At 45.9% G+C, this 17,577-nt stretch overlaps 1 protein-coding gene across 7 annotated transcripts in view; it reads right to left on the bottom strand.

The window, feature by feature from the left end:
• fray (oxidative stress responsive kinase frayed) overlaps positions 1-17,577 on the bottom strand; it is a 254,683-nt gene that overhangs the window by 24,050 nt on the left and 213,056 nt on the right. For all 7 annotated transcript variants that reach the window (XM_065436142.2, XM_065436145.2, XM_065436140.1 and 4 more), the window contains exons 2-5: positions 7,027-7,271; positions 3,230-3,342; positions 1,163-1,271; positions 278-419 (exon numbers count right to left, since the gene is read on the bottom strand). In XM_065436142.2, coding sequence (XP_065292214.2) covers positions 278-419; positions 1,163-1,271; positions 3,230-3,342; positions 7,027-7,271 — 609 coding nt within the window. The remainder of the gene's footprint in view (positions 1-277; positions 420-1,162; positions 1,272-3,229; positions 3,343-7,026; positions 7,272-17,577) is intronic.

Raw genomic sequence — 17,577 nt, forward strand, 5'->3', positions numbered from 1 at the left:
TCAAGCTGCATTTTAAATCAACAGAATTCTAGATGTATGCACTCCATGCACAGCAGAAAAAAGAAAGAAAAAATTGAGGAAAAAGCACTACAAATGTGAAGAAACAAAACATGGCAGCAGCTACAGGTAGTGAAATTAGAATCCATGACAGAATAAATAATTATACATAAGCTGCTCTGTACATATGCATGCCTTGTTTGTCAGAAACAGCCACTAGGGCCACGCAAAAACATGTGGACAGCATCACACCACCATGTGGAGCACTGTTGGCAGCTACCTGTGGATTTGGCCATTATTGTGGAAGTATTCGAGACCCTTGAGCACCTCCTTGAGAACTGTCGCAATGGTGGCTTCGTCAAAGACGCCATGCTTGCAGTCTTCCGCTTTCATCTTGTGTTTGATGATGTCCAGCAAGGAGCCTGCAAGGAGGTGTTAAAGAAAAAAAAAGAATGTTAAGTGACTGTACTCTAAAGCATTGACGAAAGTGCACCCTTGAGCCATATACAGGGCACACTACCAATTAGTAATCAAGAGGCCATAACTGCTCTACAGATGCGCCGCATGCAACAGCAGTTTACGTGATTACATGTTCCCTGGGAAAGCTACTAGGCATAAGTTCGCTCAGCTCTCGAGTTTAAACAAACACATCACAAGCAATTGTTATTTGAAGACAAATTCAGTGTTCCCTCCAATATTGCTGACAACTGTATATACAGCCAAGACACAAAACAAGTTGATTAGCCCCTGGCATGTTGAACATGCTTGATTGTAACAGGGCTGAAAGTTGGGCAAATTGGTTTACATTCAATACAGTACACAAAGGTTTTGCATTCTGCCTCCCATCATAGCGTTGCTGCAAAACCAGGAATCGAATATATGGCCTTGCACTCAGCAGAGGACCAAATACTGTGACAGTGACACTGCATTGGGAGACAAAATTTTGTACCAGGTGAAAACAAGGAAAGCTGGTGGTACAGGACGCCAGAAGGTGAGTGCCATGCACTGTAACTTAGTGGGCTAATACAAAATGACCTGCCACAAATTGAGCACACCTTGGCACTGGAAGTAAACCAAGGACAGCACAAAGAAAATATCTTCGGCATGAAAGGAGCCCGGTAAGTTCTGTTCTGTGCAATGTCATAGCGCATAAGCTCAGACTCACCACCAGACAGGAGCTTTATCACGAGCCAGAGCTCTTCCTTCACCACGAAAGAAGTATAGTAGGTGACCACATTTTCGTGGTGGCAGGCACTCATTGCTTGGATCTCTTTCTGCAAAGCATCAAAACAAAGCAAAAGGTGAGAATACTGCAACAATATGCATGTGTGAACACCTGTGCTTGCCAAGATAGTGCATCAACGCCGAGAACTCTTATGAAAATAACAATGTTTAAAAATGTGTTTCATACATCTGGAAACACTTCCGATTGGACCTGTGCTGCAAGCTTGAAAAAAAATAAAAATAAAGTGTGTGTGTGTGTGTGTGTGTATATATATATATAAATATATATATATATTGTGCTTTAGTAATATGAGTTGGAAGTTAGACAGAAGGGCGTTTGCTCTCGGTGTCACTATGTTGCCATGCAGCTAGTGCACTTCTTTGTTGTTTTTCACAACATTTTACATCAGGCATATTTTTCAAGTCGGTGGATAGGTGCTTTCCATGTATTCTAGACATGAAAGAGTTGATTCTTTAATGGCTGGCATGTCTGAAAAGAGTTTTAGCATTGAGTGCACATTCTGATGACCTGAAAAAACTCACTTAAGAATTAAAAACTCCCAAGTAGGTTTGGTGGTTTTGTAGCTGTATGCTTGTGATGTCGTTGAGAATGCTATATATTTGATGGAGCTAAATTTCCCATGGACAATATGAACTGGCCACTGAAACGGCTGCCCGCAAAAAGAAAAAAAAAAAGGAAATTCAGCCACCGACTATAGCCAAAAAAATTTATTTAAAAGAAAATTTATATTCTTAGGTTTTAAGTGTCAAAACAACAATCTGATTATTAGACCCGTCGTAGTAGGGAACTACAGGTTAGTTTTGACCACCTGGGGTTCTTTAATGTGCATCCGATGCACGGCACACAGGTGTTCTTGCATTCCACACCCATCGAATGTGGCCTCCGCAGCCAGTTATTGATCCCATGATCTCATGCTTTACAGTGCAACAGCTGCTAAGCCACCATGGCGGGCCGACTATAAGCGAGAGATGGGCACAAGGCAGCATCATTAGAACATGACCGGTTCAGTTATTATGCACTAAATGATACCCTAAATTTCAATGACTAGGTGACAACCCTAGCACTCTGCCACACTATCAAAGAAATGAGCAGGCCCCATAACTCTCATATTTTGCAATTCCACATTATCATAGAGGAATATATGAGTTCCTTATATGGGTATCCCACACCATCGTGTTGGATTAATAAGTATGCGTGATGAGTTGTCTTAATGGGGCCAGTGGGTAACTGTTACTTTAAATTAAAATGCACTTTGCTCCCCTAAGCATTGCTTAGTCAGTGTGGTGCTACACAAGAAAACAGTGTTGCTCAAAGCCAATGGCAACAACAATTGATGGACAACAAGCACTCTGAATGCGTATCTAGCTGACATGTTTACCATATTGAGCCAAGACAAGAGAGCAGTAATTAGAACATGCTATTGTGTTTCTTTGGCACAAAAGGATTGATCAATAATGTAAATAAAAGGAATGAAGGCCAAACGTTCATCTCTGGATGTCAAGTCCAAATTGGAATGCCATAGACATCAGTGTGATAACAATGGTTCTGGATAATTTTTACATATCTTGGTACTTCTTCCATGTGAACAGTAAACAATAAAGGTTAGCCATGCTCAGCGTTTGCTTGTGTTCAAAAGCAATCCCACACTCCTTCATTGGTAAACAATGAACCAGTGCACACAGACACAGCCAAAATGTACGACATCATAGACAGCTGGTGCAGGAATACCAGCCAGCATTGTCTACCAGTCTGATTTTGGTGCCTTTTCTGGCTTACCATGCCCCTGCTCACGGCTGCAATTCCAGCAATGCAATCTACAAATCGAGGTTAACAAACAATTCACATTTTCCGCACTACACAAATGCATCCAAGATTGCAAAGGGTTATTTGGAGTAAAAAAATGAACTGTAACCCAACGTTCCGTTGTGATCGGAGAGCAATGTCTAGATATATGTCACACTATGCACATCAGCTCAGTACACTGACCAGGAGTTCCTCCATGCTTGTGTTCCATTTTTCCAGGTTGATGCGCTTGATGGCACATCTTTCTTTCCTGGGCTTGCAGTATGCTGTGTGAACTGTAGCAGTGGCACCGACACCTGAATGAGCCACGAAAAGAAATGCCACCCTTTGTCAAAGACAGCAGAGAGAAGCCCATTTGCAAGCGAAAACCCTTGCCTGAGAAGAACATGGGGATCTGAGAGGCTCGATACAAGGAAACAGACAACCAAGCTAGAGGAAACACAGAGGAAATTAACTGAATTTATTTGAAAAGTAAAAATAACAAGGGGGAATGACAGTAGAAGAAAAGATAACTTGTCGCAGGTGGGAGCCAAACCAACATCTTCCACATTATGTGTGCGATGCTCTACCATTTAAGCTGCCGTGGCGACCATCCTTCTGTTTACTTTCTTGGGTATGTGTGCATATGTACAAGGTTAGCCCTGTGAGTGTTAGCCAGTGTCGCTCATGGACAAGGTGGCAAATGTGAAAGATCCTTTTAACTGCAGGCATCATGTAGCATGTCAGCTTAAGTTCATTACTGATACGACTTAGCAAACCTCCGTCAATGCTCTGGCCATTCCAGTGCTTGGATCGTTACATTAATACTGCAAGCTCACAGAGAGACACAAAAGCTGAATCAGTGCAAGATTAAACTTTCAGCATTGAAAAATTAGAGCACCGCTTATGCTCATTTAAGGCTCGTTTCACAAATGGCTATCCACTGTAGTAATAACCATACACTGATGAATGAAACATGAGCAATGTCAATCAAGACAACATGCCATTAGTGCCATCTCACTGATAAAATTTTCAGCCATGCATGTGGAGCCTACTCAAGTGATGTGGCTGCGTGTTTTCTTTCTTACCTTTAAAACACACACACACAAAAAAAGAATTCCTTCACAGGAGCCATTCCTGTTGGGCTAGTTAGAGAAACATGAAGAGGAGCACAAATTAATGCATGCAGAGATAATGTCTTCGAGCATCTTGTGCAGTACATAGGTGAATTTTGAAAGTTTTATAAAACAGATGGTGGTGGCACTTGTTCTGTCTGCTTCGTCTCTGTGGGTCAATTTGCAACCCTATCCTGACAGCTAATTCCTTGACAGCTTTTCCGCTTATCAAGGGAAAAGTACTAGGTTTTGAGACCATCAAACTGATGTACTTTTAAAAGGTATTCTGTAGCCTTAACTGTTGTGCTCTAGCTGAGGCTTTATAATGCACTGTGCACATTACTCAGTGAATGAAATGTAATAATGCGAAATCGCAGTTTTCTGCATATTATGCACCCTAAGTTTGTGCAGTGGGCACCTTCTAGGATAAGCAGCTAGAATAAGCCAAAGGGTTATGAAGGTCACTGAGTGACCCCTACTTTTCGCTTTCTCAAGTTGCGCACACTTCGTAGGTTTAGAACACAAATGCTTAAAATTCCAATGCAGGAAATGTTGCACCTCATTCGTTGAAGACTAATGCATACAGTGATTCAAATGCGAACAGTGGAGTGCATGGATTTTGTGCAGCCCAGCAAAAAGGCGAAAGGTGCAAAGATGTATGACCAACTCTGATGTGGCACAGATTGTGCTTGTGGCACCTCACAGCTGATCACACGTCTCTCCAGCCTTTGCTTCTTGCTGGTTTGAGCAAGAACCATCCATGCATTTTTCTATTCCCATTTTAATCCCTGTACACAGTACATCTATCTGAGTGCAGTGCTGCAGATATTATAAATGTACTGGTAAAGCCACAGCTACAGGACATGCACGCCATCTACCATACAGACATAGCAAATTGATCCCTCAAAACTGGCACAAGCAAACAGTACAAACACAGCGCACAGCCACAGTGATAGCAGCTGCAATTAAATAAAAGAAAGAGCACTTGGTTGCCATACAACGTGATAGACAATGCACTGCACCAAAACACAAAATGTTGGACAGCTCGCTACATGTTGCTGACATAACAATGCACCTCATAAATTCATCTGGTGTGCCTGGCAAGGGTCCAGAACAGCTCAGAATAACAAATTGTGTGCAATATGCATTTATGTAACAGCTGTATATTATCACGCGCATACTTCCCGACTCATAATTTGTAAATCTGGATTTGTTTCTCAATTCCCACGCATAAACTTCACAGACCATGCAAAAGGTCCTCCGATTTAATAGCACATACAGCTGTCTCTCTCTGGAACAAGTATCCTTAAAACTGGAAAATGTGCTTTAGCAAGTAAAACCAGCTTGCACTTAGGCTTAAGCATACTCAATGCAGTGAAAACCATGCATTTTATCTACATTACAGAATGTTAATGAATGGAAGATTGCGCCCCTTATGAATTCTTTTGCGCCTGTCTTTCTTTTTTTTTCTCGTACTACAACCGAATGCACTGCATTTCGTGTAAACGTTTAAAAATAGAAATTAACTGATAATAAGATGACTCAAAAGGTCTATGGCAATGACCTACTCACTATAACTTGGCTATCGATCAGAGTCAACAATATCTGTCCGATAACAACACGCATTTGTCCTCTGCGCGGCCTTATCACATAAGAAAGAAAAAAAATCCGAGACATCAGCAATGCTCCATGTTCTCGCTTTCTTTTTCTTTTTTCTTAGATTATCAGAGGCCGCGCGATTCCAGCTGACACTAAAGACAAGTCAACGGCTTCATTCGCGGTTTCCCATAGCCTGCACTGCCGCTGAGGCTTCGCTGACAAAACATATATTCCCCAACGTTAGCGCTTTTAAGCAAGCGCGGAAAAAGCGAAAGTCCTGCAAGACAGCTTCTCATTTTCCGAAGGAAACAGCTCAGCAGAGCATTCGCAGCGCAAATAAAAATAGCAACACCGGACGGGCGCAGATATAGTGCACCGAAAACGACACAAAGTAAACACACATACAGCGAAGGAATCAGAAATACGACCGGATATGTAAACAATGCGGCGTGCGTGCATGAAAACGCCAGCGGCTTCGCGTGGAAGCTTAGAGCGGAACGTGAACAATTTTTTCGTCAAGGTAAACTGCAGCACGACTCTCGAGCAGGCTTCACAGAGTCGCCCTCGAAAGCGCCCTGAAAGAAGAAAAAAATTCCCCTGTCGCTACGTTAGCAGCGCCGAGACAAGAGAATATTTCGGCCGCATAAATTCCAAGGCAGAAATAAGTGCTGAACGCACTCATTAACAGCTGGCGCGACGGCGAAGCTCCCTTGGGGAATGTGCTAGGAGAGGCCAAAAACCGAAAGGATGCGATTATGTATGAACGATAGGGCCGGCGTGCGTGAAAGTATTTCGCTATGAGCCGGCAAAAGCGTCACACAGATGCTCAGGGGGGGAACCGTTAGCTCGGAAACAAGTCGCGCTGCTTCGCTGTTCGATGGGAGACAGCAGACGACGTGCGACGGTCAACGGGCATCTCAGAAAGCGAGGCCCGAGAACGGTCTGGCAGCGATTGCCGCTGGTTGGCGATGCTGTTTCAAAGCAACGCGCTGACCTCCGTACCAGCGGTGCCGGTGAGCAGACGTTGGCGCCTACATGTCGTCCAGGTTATTGCGCGAGCGCCAGAAACGACGACTGTTACTCAGCGTCGACGTTGCTGCCAGGCTGTGAACTCATGCCGCACCGCGCTGCAGTCCGCACGTTCAAGTTTGCCGGCAGCAACGCGAAGAACGGCCGACCGCGCCGCCGAGTAAACAAACGCAGAATTAACGCGCTGCCCGCTACCGTTCAAGAAGCGGACGTTAAATCTAGGCTTTTCGAACCAGTTAACCAAGCGACGACACTCACCGATGACTTCACCGAGCTCGTAATCCTCCTTCAGGTTGGGCCACGAACTCGACGTACAGCCCGCCTCCGCCATTTTGACAGCGAGAAGATCGGGAACGATGCTTCCCCGCCTAGCGGCCTGATCTCGAACTCGCTGCACATGGTTATTCGAGAGAGCGATGGCGGCTGACTCCCGGCGCCTGTACACTCCGGGGGAGCCTTGGATCGGAATGCCGGCTTTTTCTGCCACGCGCGACGACCCTTTCCTGGAGAAAAAAGAAAGAAAGAAAAATTTAGATAAAGTTTAAAAAAAAGAGACTCAATGGTGCGCTCTACCCATACGTGATGGTAACTAACAGAGCCCTCGCGAAGCAGGAAAATAAATAGAAAACTGCGAAAGAATGGGGGAATGGCTTCCTGCTGGTCTAACATTTATTCTGTTCACGAACGAACAATCGTGAATGGTATCGTTAGGCGCGCTGAAATGCGCGCGGGGGTTTGTTCGATTGTTCTAGGCTGCTCTGCTCCATTCGACGAGCCGCCTTCTTGCCATTCTTTTTCTTATCGTGGAATATATGTGAACGTCCTTCGGACGCTTGCTGAAAGTCGCCGCGCGCTAGGCGTTCTCCTTGCCATTTCGCTATCAACCCTTTGTATGACAATATTCTTTACTCTTCATATTTTCTGCGCTCAACTGCACTCCACGCAAGCAAACAGACGCTTGGAAGAAAAACGGCGGTCGCTGTCGATAGGGAAACTGAAAGCCGAGTACTTGAACGCTGCACACTCGTTGATGCGATGACGATTCAGTTTTTGGCTTCTCCCCGACATTTCCGTAGTGACGAAGACAAACAAACAAACAAAATCTTGAGGCTTCATTCCGGACCACTCTGCTTGCTTCAGGTTATGATTAATATAAGGATGATTATATTGCTATGTATATGCAGCGGCGAACCACTCTAGTGCGACTGCGTTCAGGACTGCCATTGAACACATCTTTCTTTGAAGCAGCCCACCCCTCATGTAAAACCTCTCTCCAGGAGCATTTGAGGAATACATAAATAAATAAATAAATAAATGAGCTTGGAGAAGACTAAAAATAAGTTTCTGCAGAAGCTTACATAAGCTAAATCTTCACGCACGTCTGGCATATTGCCGAATGCGCCGTTGTGATAGCTCTTATTGGTCCAGAGGGCCACTGCAGCTTCGCTGATTAACTCAAATTGCCGCCGTAAGAAAATTTGACAATATGGCGGAATTGACAATAGTATTGTCAAATTCTGCCATATTATCAAATTCTGTAATCATGGCACCTTGAGTCAACTAGAGAGTATGTCTATGGTAGCCCAATCAGAGCTGAAAAGATGGCGAATTTGACAATATGGGGGAATCTTTTTTTTCTTTTTTTTTCTAGTTAGAATAAAATTTATGAGCAACTTTTATAGAATATGTGTGTGGCTGTAGCGGTATCTTCAATTCCCTATGCACTGTTGTCTCCACCGTCATTAGATTAAAGGAGCAGATAACTTTTCCAAGTCAATGCCAGAATTCTGATGCAAATTTGCAGTAGTAATAAAGAAAAAATCATTCCGGTCGATTTACCATAGTGAAGGGATAACAAAAGGTCAAAAATGAGACATACAACAAAGAAAACATCCTGCTCATCAAACTGAATAAATCTAACCAAAAGTCCTAAAAACGTGCAATGCAGCATAACCACCCATCCATAGAACACCAGTGAACTTTGTTTCTTTAATGTACTGCAGCCGAAATAGTCGTTCTTGACGTACAGTAATGTCTGTATTCACCGATACTTTCTTTTTTTTTCTCTCAAGCAGAAATTCGTAGAAATATGCGAGAGGTGGGGGAGGGAGGTGGGGGGGGGATGTTTAGTTGATAAACACGAAAGGCCACAAGAACAACAAGTGACGCCGTCATTTAGTCATTGTCGCACCACTAAATACATTTGTTTGAATAAAAGAAACGAAAAATGCAGTAACACCGAGAAGTTACCGGCGTCTTCCCTTTTAATGCAAATTAAGGAACAACAATATTCTATGAATCTCACTCTAGGAGGCGCATGTTGCACATCTGCCGCCTAGGTTTGTGAGTGGCGGCGCTGGATAACACTCCCATGGTTAGTTCTAGTAATAAAACGTATATCCCACCTGCGGCCAGTTTAATTTTCCATCCACCTTCATTTCCATTAATTTATCATTTCCTTTATTCAATTAGCAACTACAAATAATTTCCAATTTCCCCTATGCTTTCCTTGGTGTCCTTGTTTGTTGGCTTTATATATATATATATATATATATATATATATATATATAGGGAACGTTAAACGTTTCAGTTACCGTTACAACCTATACGTCACACATCGGACACTTCATGCAAGAGATTCATGCGACGACCTTTGCCCTTTCCTGTCTGTATTTCAGTACTTTGCAATCTCTCGCACGCGCATGTTGCGTTACGGTACACTGAACTAGATAAAATCCAGCGCTATCCTCTGGCGGGTTTCATCGGGCAAGAGGACAACGAGAACTTTCACAGGAACATCTGCGAAGAGAATGAAAATGGCGTCCCAGAAATACTCTCTAAATGACATCTTCGACGGATCGCTTCAGAGCATTCCGGCAGTGCCACCCATGTTCTTGAGACAGCGACCAAGTGATTAATTCTACAGCGAGAAGCGCCGTTAATACCATTGGGTCCATGTTTATTCTCGCAGCACACCGGGAATACTGCCTTACGCACGATCGCCGGATAGCACTGAGAACACTTCGCACACCGCATGAGCCACGCGCAATACTAATCATTTCATGAGGTCCTGCCGGTGTTTTACTGCGGAACTAAACGTACTACTCAATGCCTTGCGGGAAAGAGGATTTCCGTACGATTGTATGCAACGTCTGGTGTTTTCATAAGGCCACCAGATCGCCCGAAGAGAAGTATACTGCGCCCTCTGTGTTTGTGTTTTCGCATAATGCGAAGGTTGTAGGTGCTAGCTAGCTCGCAAGGGAGCTAGCTCTCTCCTTGGATTAGAAAAAAATAATAATCCCGTTAATTAACATAAAGATGTGTTAAAATGTAATAATATACAGTTTGATTTCTATAGAATGTGAATTTCAACCCTCGAGTGCTGCTGTAACGAACCTGCTGAATGGGTTAATTAGGCACGACTTCCCGACCACATTCTGGCGTCTCATATTCAACGTGCCTCAATACACAAGCGCTCTGCCTTCGCTGCAATCTTCACGCTACAGCAACGAACATGTATACTTGTACAGTGGGGTGTTGAGGTGGACTTTGAAACGCAGGTTTCATCCCGCTATGAAATACTCGTAGTTCCGGCGGTCCCCTTCTAAAACTTCGCAAGGCCGGAGCGGCTACGTTACTAAATGGTCTCAATCAGGATGGTATAGCTTGGTGCGACATTACAGGCAGCCCGAAAAACACGGATAAAAGGGAAGGCGTATTGCGGACGTACTTACACAGGCGCTGCATGCGTACGTTCTGGTCAGCTTCAGCCGTGCGCGTCGTTGCCCATCGGCCGTATACGGTAACGTGCACGTAATCATCTTCCTTATTTGACTTGCTCGGAAGGAAATATTTACCGCACGGTTAGGCGCTTCCCCTGCGTCACGTGACTATAAAGTTCGGCCGATGCGAATCCTCGCTTCACTCGCGCTGTCTCTTTCGGCTTAGGTGATTTCAAGCTTCCACTGAAAGCGCTGATCATCAGGACAGCGATGACGATTCACCGCGCAATGGACGGGCGAGATCTGATCTTCTGAGCCATGGTCACATGATCCATGGCCAGATTTTTCGGCCGAGCTCGGAATCAAGTAACACTCCATATTTTTTTTTATTAGTAAACGTCCTATGGAAAGTTTCGATTGTTTGATCAATGTTATCGGTTGTGTTTGAGGGTTGATACCTTTATAACGAAGCGACCAATGTTACGAAGTATATTCGCGGGTCCCAAACGTGTTGTTATACAAAGACGTTCGAACGTATTTCTATTCCTGCAACGGCGAACCGGAATGGGCCATGGTTGACGACTCTCTCGTGTGTGAACTTGCGAGCGCGTCGCGGTGCGTCGATAGCGATCGAGGTCGTCGGCTCGCGTCCTCCGACGGCGCGTTCCAGTACGAGCGACATGTAAACAGGATCCCGCGCGCTCACGCGATTCAGCAAAGGTTAACGAGCCGCGGAGCGGCCAAGAGATAGTGGAGGAGGGCATCAATCTGCCACGTTTCCCGCGGACAGCTCTAGCTATCCGGTGTCATGCGTCGGAACGTGGACCATGCATAGAGTGCGCCGAGCGTTCCGATAAGTGCACAGTATATAATCATATAGACGGGGCGTGGTGGGCAGGAAGATGAGTGCGCAAGAGCAGCCACAAAAAAGGATGTCGGAAACATTTACTGAGAGGGAGGCAATGTGCCGGCGATAGCTATACTCGGCAGTGCGACCGATATGCATTACAGACATCACCCGGGAAGATATGTTGCAGCGTCTGTACTTCTGAGTCTCCGTTTCATCCGCCGTATGCAGTTGGTGTCGTAACCAGGGAAATGGCGGCACGCCTTTGGAACACATGCTTTCCGGTGCTTTCAGGAGTCCATTCCGCTACATAGGCGCCGTGCGCTGCTGACAAAAGCGCCGCAGGCGAGCACGGGCCCGATGCCGCGCCCTAGCCAAAACGCTAGCTGCGACTCGGGTTTCGTCAGGCGTGGCCTCCGAAATGCACCGATACGATCTCGGAGGCCACTCTTCAGTGCTTCGGCACAGCATAGAGCCAGCGGCCCTGCCTAGAGCGACGGCCACTGGCGGTTGGCAGGACCGCACGGTCGTTTGCAGCACTGCCTCGTATAGGAGGCAGCGCCAGCTGCCAAAACGACTTGTGAGATGGAGTACAGCTACGGCTTGACTGACGGCATGTAAACGTGGTGTGCGCGGCGCAAAACGACGTGCACATGCGACCCGACGAAGCTTTTCACATTTTGTAAGCAAGCGCCACTCCTTTGCCGTGAATAACGACAATAGCCGCGTGAGCTTGGATGTTTTCTTGGTAATCCGTGCGATTAGATAAAGAGACGGAAAGAAATGATATATACAGAAAGGCTGGGGAGTTAACAAGCGGTATACACCTCCGGTTCGTTACCACGCACGGTGCGAAGGGAGCAGGACGGGAAAAAGAGCAATGGTAGAGGAGCTCAAACGTGGTAAACCGCGTAGACAGTCCAGCCCCTAACAGGCAGCTTTCTCAAACTATGTTCGGTATGGGCCCGTAGACCTCAGTATATATACCTTGAGGAGCGCAGATATATAGCCTTCACCACAGAGTTCTTTCAGAAGCTCTGTTCTCGAACCCCCTGTTCTGATAACGGAGTATTTTATAGAAACTTTTCCCTGTGGTAAGACTTGGGCTTACCGTGCTTCGTGAGAGCATCAGCTCGCCGCGCGTGGCGTCGAAACATCAGGGGGAGTACTCTCTAAGTGTCCACCTGCAGTGGACATGTCACTTTCATCTGCCGCTGACGTTATGATTGGCTGGGCTGCGGCACGCGTCAGTGTTTCGGTCGCGCAAGTTCGCACAACGCAAGACGCATGCGCAACCTCCGCACAGTTCTGCCACTGAAAACATTTCCCTGTCCTCGTGACCCACAGACACGGAGTTGCGGTTTGTTGTGTAACCATAGCGAACTATAGGAGACGGAGGAAGCTTTAAGTTATATACATGTCCCTTTCACATCACGATGGTTTAGCGTGTTATCGAGATACTGAGCTAGTCTGTTACCCTCTCGGGTTTAATTATACCCGGGCTCGACTGCACCGCTAAGCCACCGTTCAACAGCTTGAAGACTTAGGTCATATTCTTTTGTTAATTTAGGTATATTAATATAGGGTTGGGGGGTACTATGCGTGGGCACTGCCTTCGGACCTATACGTATATGCACGTGGTGTTATAGCAACATTGTGTGGAAGCATAATATGGCGAGCGAGTGTCCTGCCATTGATATGCAGTACTATATACAAGAAAAACAACAACAAAGAAAAAGCCAGATTACAAAGAACATTGCATATCCTCCCAAGCACGCTGCATTAGAAAGTATAATTTTTCATTAACATGCAAACAGGTTTGTCAAAATATCTTCGGAAGCAATCTAACGAGGGCTTTATTCTACTACGCTCGCAATGCTTGCAGAAAGAAGGCCGGAGCTTATTCCCCAAGTGAAGCTTCCTTACAGCAACGTCATACACAGACCGAAGCCGCGATACGTCTTCTATTTTTTGTACGTGGAGAACAGCGCTGACAGCTGCTCTGCAGAGCCGTCGAGAAACTTTCAAAACGCGGGCGTGCGGGGCCAGCAGACAGACCTAAAATGTCAGACGCACAGGGTACAGTGTGGGTGTATACGTGCGTCATGAAGGCGCATTAAATCATCTATATAACTAATGCACATGCCGAGCACCGAACACTGTGTATAGACACCAATCTTAGTATAACACCGTCACTTATTCGGATTAAGTTGAGAGCGTGAGGAGACTGTCCGTGCGCGCTTGACGTGCAGGTGCGCTGACTGTATATGCATCTATACAGTATATATACTGTATACACTGGACCAATTGCTGACGCTCCATTGCTATAATATTTCAGCATCATCTGTCGCCATTCTCTTAATTGACACGTTTATCTCTCCCTCCTCTTAACCAAGCTTGGAGAGTAGCAGGCTGAGACACGGCCGACTTCTCCACCCTTGTTACCATCAGAATCTCTCTCTCTCTCTCTCTCTGCAGATTTCGTCAGATGTCATACGTGAAACCTGACCATGTATACCTTGTATGTATGCTGCGCGTATGGCGCAACTGTGGACGCAGTGAAAGAAACCCTAAAAGCGCTACAAGCATTGCGACATCGTTCCTGTCAGTCAGGGCACAGGCGACTGCGTTATATACGCATATGTGAATGGACGGAGTGGCGGAGGGGGGCGTGCATGGTGGGTTTCTTTCACGTTGTACGAGCAATGCTAGATTGTCGCTGCCTGTGGCATGAGCAGTACGTAGCAGGCACAATGCGTTCCGAACCGTTTCGCAGCGTGTATGCAGCCGTCGCTAGGGGCTGATGCCAATGCTGGTTTTTTTTCGGAACTCGTTGAATGCTAACCAAGGACACGTACGTGTACGCTTACGAGCTCCTGGCACGATTACTGGGCCAGATACAGCCAAGGAGAAACTGGAACACACCTGCAAAAACGCATACAAAGCTTTTTTTTTTCTTTTGCGAGGCTGCCTGCACACTATAGCACGATTGCGTTGAATGTCGTCTCATAACGAGAAGGTTCACCTTGGGATTCACTCTGAGCAGGCAGGCTAAATAAAGAAAAATGTTCACTAGCGCGTCCTCCGTGTTACGCGTGCTTTAACCTGCAATTATGAAAGCACACACGAATGACGCGCTGGGATATGTCACCGAATGGTGTTGTCGGTCCACTGATCTAACAATACTACGTATAACGTGCCGTAACGGGCCTTTTTGCATAAGTGCCGCCTTGTTGGACGATATTATTTTTGTGCTGACGAGCCTTTTGTCGGCGTCTTGTACCACGCAGTTGGCATTTCGTGTATTTAGGTGGATTTCATGTATGGAACGTCCCATTTCGTATTTTTTCGTCTAGCTATAGACCTCTACGAGCATCGGTGCCTGAGTGGCAGCGCGATCCGGAAAGCGCGCGACAGCGTACACCTACGAGGATTCCAGTGCTACACAAACCCGTAACACTGAATTCGCTATAGTCGACTTTTTGCATCAGGAAGTGCGAGTGCCGGCTCGCGTTTAACGACGCTTCTTTGAGCACTCCGATTCGCAACATGCCCTTTTTATTGCGATAGCAATTATATGGACGCTTCAGACGCATTTCCGCCGTCGCCGTGATGTTCTGCATAAAGTCCAAATGAGGTAACATCGTGGCCTCGTGCCGTATGCTGAGGCGAAATCATCTCGCACGCGCAAGGCACTGGGAAGGGTGAAGAGGGGGGGGGGGGTTGCAAGGGGCCGTCTCCCTTCGGCTGCGGCTGCGTATGGCGCGGTTTAGTGCAGCCGCGTGGGCCATATCTTGAAAGCGATCTGCAGTGGATACAGAGTGTAGGCGCTCCGAAGGCTGATAGCTTCGTCTGCGCTGTGTACTCGCCGCTTAGTTCGCGTTCAATCGAGAGGCAGCAAGAACGTCAATTCGCTCGCTGCTGCGGCAGCTGTTCCTCACGCCAGCGTTTTGACAGCGAGTGCCCGCGGTCATCGAGTGAGTGCGTTCATGTTTACCTGTGCGCGCGTGACACCACGCTTCTTAATTTAGGTAGTAAGTGAATGTTTACAAGATTACACGGCTGATAAAACTACTATCCTTACTTGGTACAGCGATCTAATGATTTGCATCGCAATCGATGCTTCGCCTATCGGGCGACACTGCGGATTTTTTGTTTTGCCAGCGCGCGCGACGTTTTTTTCCGCCTGGTGCAATCTTGGTGCAATGTGTTAGTGCGACACGGGTAACGCAAATGCTGACGGAAATGTGCCAAGGCGATATGACCCGGTGAAAACATTTATCATCACCACCCCCACAATCGACAAGCTGCATTGTGCACCAAAAAATTGCATGACTCATTGTTTAGAATTATGCACGTCAGCTGTCTCACCAACGCGTCTACGCATAATGCTGACATACCCAATGTCATGTCATTAAAAAAAACACCAATGGGGTACAGACATATTTTCGACTATTCAATTTTTTTGCGTTGTATGAAGGTCCTATAAACTCTAAACGCTAGAAAAAATAGTGCCAAGCCTCAGAGCGCTGTGAATAATGCAATATAATAGCTTTTCTACAGCAAGATTCGGTTTCGTTCCCCATGAGGATACCATGTTGTGGCGTCACGTCACAGTATGTGGTCACGGGGTCACCTCGTTTACTGCTAGGTACTCGTTGTGAGGACCGAAGTATGTCAGCATAGCGGACGGTCGCGCGAGCCAGAGCTAGTGTCAAAAGGTCGCAATGTGGTGCTCCCACGTACTGTGTCTTGACGTCACGACAGGATATCTTCCTGGAAGCCAAACCGAGACTGGCTGTAGAAGAACTGTTATGGTAAATTATCGACGGTGCTCTGAGGCACGTGGCTATTTTTTTTACGGTTTAGAGGTTTCGGTGCTTTCACTCAACGTAAAACAATTAACAGTCAAAAAGTCGTGTCAGTGTGCTCATTCAAGAGAAGGAGGAACATGCTTGTTGAGAGAATGAAATCAACGTCTTGGTATCTGAAAACCTCCACACGTAGTAGTTTGCTCACGTAGAATAGTTGTTCGAGCTATAGTCTGTAACTCAGAATTATGTGCTCAGATTTTTGCGCCAGTAACGGGTGTAGCCATGATCCGAGTATCTTTGACTGAGGACAGGTACACAAGAGGTGCGCAAAATATACAAAGTACATGGCGCCTCGAGCTGCTATATATATATATATATATATATATATATATATATATATATGTGTGTGTGTGTGTGTGTGTGTGTGTGTGTGTGTGTGTGTGTGTGTGTGTAATAAGTGTATATGCGCAGTGCAAGAGAAGGCTTTTGGTACTTGGAAATATTCTCAAATGCTATGTTAAGGCAACGTTATTACTTTTAATCAGTTAATTATATTGCGATTCAATAATGAGAATTCATCTGGTTTACAGGGTGCGTGTTCAGACATTACTGCGCCGTAATTTGTAGAGGCAAAGATATAAGCCTCAACGTTGAAAACACTGTACCGCAACAACATCAAATGAGCCAAGCCAGAACGAGTGAGATCAAATATTGGGAAACAGCAGAGGATAGAACGCGAGCGAGAATTAAGAACCTGAGTTGTTTGGGGTGTTCTACGTCGCAGTGGCAGAGCCTCTAAAGGACGTCCTTCATTAGATCATCTTTCACAGTTGACGTTGCCAAACCCTTGCTTTACCTCCACTGACGTCACAAGTGATCACTTCTTACGAAGAACTGCGTATACTAAAGGGATCCTAGACCTGGAGCATGTTTGTAGCGCAGGATTACACTGGACCAGTGGTGAAAGGTAAGTCAATTAACATGAAAAACACCAATGAATAACAAGAGATCTATGCAGAAAACAGTACGGTCACGAAAGATAGAAGGATGCTACATGATGTCCTAAATATGGCTGATGAGTGGTACAGTCCCACTGACAGCAAATCTCTGTACATTGGCCAAGAGAGGCGTGCTCAGTGATGATCCCGAAATTATAGCGCTAAATCGTCTGTTTGTCGAGTTGGGCTTCGGACTCGACAGCCAGTGCAAGGAGTGAACGTGCCATTGTAGACCAACGCACTTCGCATAGCACAATGGCATACCGAGTTGACGTCACTAAAATGAGAGCTAACTAGCACGTCGATCAAGACAAACCATGAACACTGCAGCCCGCTTTCTATCCGCTACACCTCTAACGTCTGCGGCCGCCATGCGCACACGACATCGCCTCCGCCTTCGGCCCGCTCAATTCTATACTGAAGCATAT

Source organism: Dermacentor albipictus, chromosome 1 (genome assembly GCF_038994185.2).
Source record: "Dermacentor albipictus isolate Rhodes 1998 colony chromosome 1, USDA_Dalb.pri_finalv2, whole genome shotgun sequence".
NCBI lineage: Eukaryota > Metazoa > Arthropoda > Arachnida > Ixodida > Ixodidae > Dermacentor > Dermacentor albipictus.